An 8099-nucleotide genomic window follows, 5' to 3' on the forward strand; every position below is an offset into this window, starting at 1 on the left:
TACACATGTACAAACCAACACTAATTACCGTTTAATTACTGCATAATTACACTTATGTATTCCATTGTAATGAAACAAGTAATTATTGTTGGCCACTGTAGCCATTATGTCCTGCCTGGCACCACTAGGATCGTCCAAGGTCAAGAGTATATATATAGGTATGTGAGAAGAGCGAGGATCCAGGGGTTAGATACTTCACGTGGGGACCATTAACTCGTTAGCATGTGGCGTGTGGCAGAGGAGTCTTGCTAACTGAAGACCTGAATGGTGACACACACCTGACTTGCAACATCACACCCACCTCTCTCTCTCTCTCTCTCTCTCTCTCTCTCTCTCTCTCTCTCTCTCTCTCTCCAGACGGACGTTACCACATTATTCCTCACCAGTGGCCCACTGTCTCCCTCCTCCTCCTGCAGCACGTGTCATGACCACAGTGGCTGACCCTCAGCCCCCAGGGGACTCTCCCTGCCCACTAGCTAACCCATGGCACGTGACTCAGGCCAAAATCACCGTTCGGGGTTCGGACCCCGCGCCTGGCCACCAACACCTGGCTTCACACATATGAACCTAGTACAAGCCTCCTCGATACATCTGGCTCCAACATCTACCACCTCTATGCACACAACACCAGTATCTAACGCCTCTACACCTGGCTCCAGTATGTCTCCATCACATACCTGGCTCCATTACCTACCTCTTCTACACACATGGCCCCAGTATCTACCTCCTCCACACACCTGACCCCAGTATCTACCTCTTTCACACCTAGCCCCAGTATCTACCTCCTTCACACATCTGGCTCTTGTATCTACCTCCTCCACACACCAGGCTTCAGTATCTACCTCCTCCACACACCTGACCCCAGTATTTACCATCACACACCTGGCTACAGTATCTACCTCCTCCACACATCTGCCCCAGTATCTACCTCCTCCACACACATGGTGCAAGTATCTACCTCCTCCACACACCTGGCCCCAGTATTTACCTCCACACACCTGGCTCCAGTATCTACCTTCTCCACACACCTGGCTCTAGTATCTACATTCTCTACACACCTGGTCGCACTATCAACCTCCTCCACACACCTGGCTCCAGTATCTACCTCTTCTACACACCTGGTCCCAGTATCTACCTCCTCCACACACCTGGCTCCAGTATCAACCCCCCCCCAAACTGTTTGGGACTATATTTCAACCTCTGCCTCAAACTGCTGTGTATTGTGGCTTAGGCACACACACACACACACACACACACACACACACACACACACACACATGCAACTAAAGTAATGAGGATGGCACATTGTCTCTAACCTGTCGTCGGAGAACCACATTGGGAGAATAGTTAAGGAGACCAGCTGTCTGCTGGTTGACATCTGAGCAGCTTTCAAGTTTATGGATAAGGAACAAGTATTCAGCAACAGTTGGTCATACCCAACATAAGGCCAATACTACAATAGGCATAAGTTTGGTCACGGCGCCTGAGTAACCACAAAGCCAATAGAAAAGGTCCAGAGGAGAGCAACAAAGATGCTTCCAGAATGAAAAAAGCGAAATTACAGGGAAAGGCTAATAGCTTTCAGTTTTCCTACCTTGGAAGAGAGAAAAGTGGGGGGTGACTTGATAATAAACTTTGTGTTTAGAACAGACCGACGATGCAGACAATGAACAGTTCTTCGCGAGATGTTCAGATAGAACAACCAGAGAACATAACATGAAAGTAAAGCAAGAAACTTGTTCTAAAAGTTGTCAAGAATGACTGTTATTGTATAGGATTGGTATGGTGTAGACTGAGGACATGGGTAATTCTGAAACTATACAGAAATATAACTTGTAGAGGTCACAGTGGGGCACGTGATTTAGTATATGTATAAAACCACAGGAACATGAAACACGATAAGTTCCCAAGTGCACTTTCGTGTAATGATCACATCGTCAGGGGAGATACAAGAATGAGACACAAGACGTAGAACAGTCAGTTGATATACAAGGAAGAGACGTAGCTAAGACGCCAACGGTAAAACAAGCGTTACTGGATGGTTACCAACCCGAACACCATCATCCGGTAACGCTTGTTTACCAATGGCGTCTTAGCTACGTGTCTCCCTTGTATATCAACAGATTGTTCTACGTATTCTGTGGGGCGCATATATATATGTATGTGTACGTGTACGTGTATGGGCGTATATATATATATATATATATATATATATATATATATATATATATATATATATATATATATATATATATATTATCCCTGGGGATAGGGGATTAAGAATACTTCCCACGTATTCCCTGCGTGTCGTAGAAGGCGACTAAAAGGGGAGGGAACGGGGGGCTGGAAATCCTCCCCTCTCTTTTTTTTTTTTTTTAATTTTCCAAAAGAAGGAACAGAGGGGGCCAGGTGAGGATATTCCAAAAAAGGCCCAGTCCTCTGTTCTTAACGCTACCTCGCTAACGCGGGAAATGGCGATTAGTTTAAAAGAAATATATATATATATATATATATATATATATATATATATATATATATATATATATATATATATATATATATCAACGTATGAACTGTCCGTTGTTCAGAATGAAGCCGATGACGAAGTAAGTCTTGGGTAGGACCTTGCCACTGTTAACTACTTCAGCAGCGGCCAACCACCATACACTCTGGCCGGGGGACACCACATACCACACTGCCTCCCTCACGTACACCAACTCGACTACAAGACTCAACAACTACCCAAGGATGGTTGTAACAAGCGGTAGATACTGGATAACCGACAAAAGTATCTGTACAATATGAAAACAATAAATAATGATAACAATCAGACAACATCATCTGTAACAGTTGAAAACACGAAATAAAGATAATGAAAATCAGCTACCACTACCTGTAACACCTGAATACAGTGAATAAAGGTAGTAAAACCAGGTAATACTGTTCCCTCACACGATAAGAGATCAGTAGATGGTACGACCTGATAACGTTAGGCCCCCATGTAAATACAACTGACTCCTAGTGTTGTCAATACTCGCTCCTCTGCATTATACATGACGGAGAAAATATACAGATATAGGAATAGATAATCACAATCTATCATCTTCACAACTCTAATATACATATCAATCTTCAGCAGTCTGGAACTTTCACAATACTATGTCATTGATAAAATATCAGTAACAACCCTTCACCTTTATCTCAATGAAAACCTTTCTCTTAACACAATGGTAAAAACCTCTCCCAACCCAAATATATCAGTAACCTCAAATCACAACCCAGGTAGAACGTAACTTCTCACAACCTTTATAATAAGCAATAACCTTACACTCATAATATACCAGTAATAACCTCAACACATCATTAATGGATAGGAAATAACCCACAAGTTTTAATACATCGTATACATCTCATAATCATCCTATACTAGTCACAACCTTACAACTCAATAAATCTCGAAGTTTTTTTTTCGATACTTTGATACACCATTACTAGTGTTCCATAGCATTAACACATCGATAATAACTATCCACAATTTTAAAGTATGAATTAACAACCTTTCATATATAACAACAGTCTCTTCTTAACTCATACTTAGCACGATAACAACCATTATCAATCCATGTTGGTTGTAACGTTCCACAACGTATATATGAACAATAACCTTTCACAACTTTAATACATCGCTGGCATCCACCTTTCTCAACTTTAATACGTTGGTCGGTAATAATCTTTCACAACTTTAATACACCAGCAATAACCTTTTACATCTTTAATATTTTCCGTAACAACCTTTCACAGCCTTATTGCCTCTTTAATGCCTTTTGGGTTGAGATTAACTTCCTGTCAACATATAAACTTTCCTGGATGTTTGAAAAGCAGAGAATAACACTGCAATATCGTAACTTTAATAAACTGCTTATAACTCATCTTAACCAAACAAATCTTGAAGAAAACTCATTCTAATCTAATCTAATCTACCTTAATTAAAACCGACTCAACCTAACCTAACAAAACCTACCTTGTCTAAAACGTAATCAACCTAAACTAACCTGATCTAACTTAGCCTAGCCTCACCAAATCTATTCTCTAACTTGATCTAACCTAACCTCACCAAACCTACCTCGTCTAAAACGTAATCAATCTAAACTAACCTGATCTGACTTAGCCTAGCCTAACCTAATCTACCCTAATTTGATCTAACCTAACCTAACCTAACCAAATCTACCTCCTCTAAAACGTAATCAACCTAAACTAACCTGATGTAACTTAGCCTATCCTAACCTAATCCAGTCTAACTTTATCTACCCTAACCTACGCTAACCTAACCTGTTCTAACCTAACCAATATTAAAGCTGGTCATTCAACTTTTCCCACAACGTGAACCAATGAACTATTATTATTATTCTCGACTTGAACCAAGCAACATGCTACAGTTCACAACACATCAGACCGACAGCCATCATAACACTTGTACTACTACCACGAGTGACACCTCTCAACGCTCATCCTTCCACGGTCATGACTTTATAACTCTTAAGATCTGGCCTCCACCTCCACTATATCTTCAACTGTAAGTTATGTCATTAAGGTTTCCTCTGTACCTGTAACTGTAGTTGTCATGACCCTCTATAATCAATAGGTTATAACTACACCCTGTAGTTAGGTAACCTCTCACTGCTCTTAATTTTTCCTCAATCTTTCACTGCAACTGTAACTATATTTAGATCCTCAGCCACTTCGTCTTTAAACATTAGCACATACTGTTACAACCATTCACTTGCACTGTGCACCACTTAAAATAGTTCATAAAGACTCTATAATAGCATAAACGTTTCTGTACATGACAGCAATCCCTTAATAATAATAATAATACCAGGAATAGCAGAAATATCATCAATTATCATAATCATTCTATCATTAAGTAAACAATGGGACATTTTGGATGGTACTACACAAACTAACCTGGGATAACCCGGGGACCGTTGGCCGTAATTGGACCAGAGCCATACTTGACCTGGTCCGGGTTAGCGTTGGACACGACAGCGATGTCCTCCAGGTCGTCCTCATGGGAGCCATGGCAGTTCGTGTATCGGCTGCGGACTCCGTCGTTGCTCAACCTCTTGGAGCCCATGCCCCACATCCGTCGCCCCGACATGTTGGCGGGGTGGTTGTGGGGGTTGTGGGGGCTGCCTAAAGACGGGAGGGGTCACGGGGGGGCGGCCTGGGTCACAGCCGAACACCTCCGCCCCTCACCTCGCACGCCCACCGCCCAACACTCAAGGCTCATCGGTCGAGTTGTGACCCGAGTTAACCTGATCTGCTCCACCCACAGTGACTCCTCACTCACGGGTCACACACAGGTCACACTCACTCCCAAGCTGGACAGCTGCCCACCATGGCCTCGACCTTCACTCAACACTGACAAAAAAAAACCTGTTTGTGGGCCTCAGCCTAACTCCATCTTGCCTGGCCCGGGAGCCACCTCACTGCACACACCAGTTATCCCTACACTTCACTATTTTCTCTGTCTCGTTCCTTGACTAACCAGCCGTTATGGTAGTTGTGTTATGCGTCAGGTGTTGGGCATGGTCTACCTGCACTGCTGGGTGACGCACTGCTGGGTGACGCACTGCTAGGTGACGCACTGCTGGGTGACGCACCAGTGTCGCTGGCCATGCCTGATGCAGGCGGGAGTCACATCCTCAGCCGCGGTGGGCGCGACACTGGGCCACACTCCAGATACTGTCCCTCGCCCTCAGCGCCGGCACTAGGATCCTCTCAGCCTCCAGTCCTCCCTCCTCATCCTCGGCCACCTCAACCTCCACTTCCGAGGGCCTCTCACTCAGCCTGACACTCGCTCATTCACGGCGGCTCTCTTAAGTCAGGCGTTGCTGGCCCTCCTGCCGTGTAGTGTTGGCTGGGCTCGTGTGACACACCTGCCTCTCAGGTAACAAGTGTGTGGTCCTCGGAATACAGAGGTAGTAGTGGGTACACTGGCCTGGAGTGTGGTACATGGGCGGTGGAGCCAGGTACACTGGGCCAGGGTACGCTGGACGTAACCTCACGTCAGCTGGAGGTTGGGGCACCCGGCCGGGGCTGCCGTCATGTCCTGCCGCACACGTTCAAGATTTCGACTCATGCTCGACTAGTGAGCGAGGGAGGGCAGCCAGGTGTTCACGCTGGTGTTCACACGACCCCCGCCCAGTGTCTAACTGTGCACTGAACTGTGGGAGGTGCACGTGAGTGGTGGTGGTGGTGGGAGGAGGAGGAGGAGAGTGGCCAGCCTAGCCACCATGTGCTGGATGTGGCGAGAAGCAGGTCAGTGTGGCAGTAGGTGTGGGGCAGACGACGCGGACCCCTACATACTGGGTCCTGCTGCCCCACGGCACTGGGCGGTGTGTTGCACAGGTGTGGGGGGGAGCCTGGCTACATGGCCCTCTCATACACCACACCGCCCACACTTGCTACAACTGCCTGTGGTGGTGGGCCTGTCTCCTGCCCGCCAGTCAACACTGTCCAAGGGCGGTGTTGCCCCTTCGCTCCCTCACACTTATTATCTCTTGGCAGGCTGCCCTTGTGCAGTACGCCCGCGTCAGCGTGTGCTCATGAAGATACTAGTGTAGGTGTGGGCGGGGAAGTGGGCGGCTCCTCGCTTCACAACGTACAAACTCCTCCCACAAAGGCCACGCCACAACTGAGGCAGCTTCCTCACACACACCAACAGGCGGCAACACGTACGCACGAACGCACGCGCCAACACACACTTTCAGCGTGAGCGAGAGGCGGCCTAAGACCCTGAGAGGCACACAGTGCACCCCCACACACACAAACTGCCGCTGGAGACGACAAAACCATCGCTCCCGAACAATGAACACCACATAACTAAACCTAAGTCTGTGCCACGACGACGGCTTCGCAAAGTTGTTGCGATCGATGGCGCGAGTCCAGCAACATCACTGGCGCGATGCTGGCACTGCTGCCTGTTATCTGGCGTGATGCTGCAGCTGGTACACATTATGCTGCTACTGCTGCTGGTTATGCTGTCGCTTGTGCCTTTTAAGCTGCCACAGGCGCCTGGTATGCCTCCGCCAGTGTCTGATACCCTGTACTGGTGATGTCTTATTGTTTCTCGTACCTAATATGCTGTTACTTGTACCTGATATGCTGCTGACGGTGCCTGATATGCTGTTACACATGGCTAAAATGCTGTTATTGATTTTTGATATTCTCTGTCTGCTTTTAGTTATGCTGCTACCGTTGCCTAGTATACTGCTATGCGCGCCTGGTATACTGTTACTTGTATCGTATCCAACGACTTGTCCCTGGTGGTACATATTACTGGAAACGTGATGTTACGTGTGTGTGATGGGCAAGTACCTCTGCTTGCTATGTTTTGATAACTGCTTGTTATGCTGCTATTGATATCTGGTATGCTGTCTGTTATGCTGCTACTGATCCCTGTTTAGTTGCTGCTGGTGCTTATCATGCTGCCACTGGTTCCCATTATGCTGCACCTGGTTCCTGTTATGCTGCTACTGGTTCCTGTTTTGTTGCTGCTGGTGCTTGTTATGCTGCTGCTGATGCCTGTTATGCTGACATCATTGCTTGTAATGCTATCAATGATTCCTGTTACCTACCGATGACACTGTTTGTAGCTGCACTGACACTGTGTCTGTTATGCTGCTGGCGGTGGCTCGTATGCTGCTACTGGTGGCCGATATGTGTCTGTTGTTAACTGGTATGCTGGTGGTGGTGCCTGGTATGCTGATGGTGGTGCCTGGTATGCTGGTGGTGTTGCCTGGTATGCTGATGGTGGTGCCTGGTATGCTGGTGGTGGTACCTGGTATGCTGGTGGTGGTGCCTGGTATGCTGGTGGTGGTGCCTGGTATGCTGATGGTGGTGCCTGGTATGCTGGTGGTGGTGCCTGGTATGCTGGTGGTGGTGCCTTGTATGCTGGTGGTGGTACCTGGTATGCTGGTGGTGGTGCCTGGTATGCTGGTGGTGGTGCCTGGTATGCTGATGGTGGTGCTTGGTATGCTGGTGGTGGTGCCTGGTATGCTGGTGGTGGTGCCTGGTATGCTGGTGGTGGTGCCTGG

The 8099-nt window shown here is 47.0% G+C and overlaps 1 protein-coding gene across 2 annotated transcripts in view; it reads right to left on the reverse strand.

The window, feature by feature from the left end:
* Positions 1 to 6696, reverse strand: part of LOC139749619 (uncharacterized) — a 218801-nt gene extending 212105 nt beyond the window's left edge. For both annotated transcript variants that reach the window (XM_071663752.1, XM_071663751.1), the window contains exon 1: positions 4966 to 6696. In XM_071663752.1, the coding sequence (XP_071519853.1) occupies positions 4966 to 5158 (193 nt within the window). In that variant the 5' untranslated portion in view covers positions 5159 to 6696. The remainder of the gene's footprint in view (positions 1 to 4965) is intronic.
* Positions 6697 to 8099: the final 1403 nt, after the last annotated feature.

Source organism: Panulirus ornatus, chromosome 7 (assembly GCF_036320965.1).
Source record: "Panulirus ornatus isolate Po-2019 chromosome 7, ASM3632096v1, whole genome shotgun sequence".
Classification (NCBI taxonomy): domain Eukaryota; kingdom Metazoa; phylum Arthropoda; class Malacostraca; order Decapoda; family Palinuridae; genus Panulirus; species Panulirus ornatus.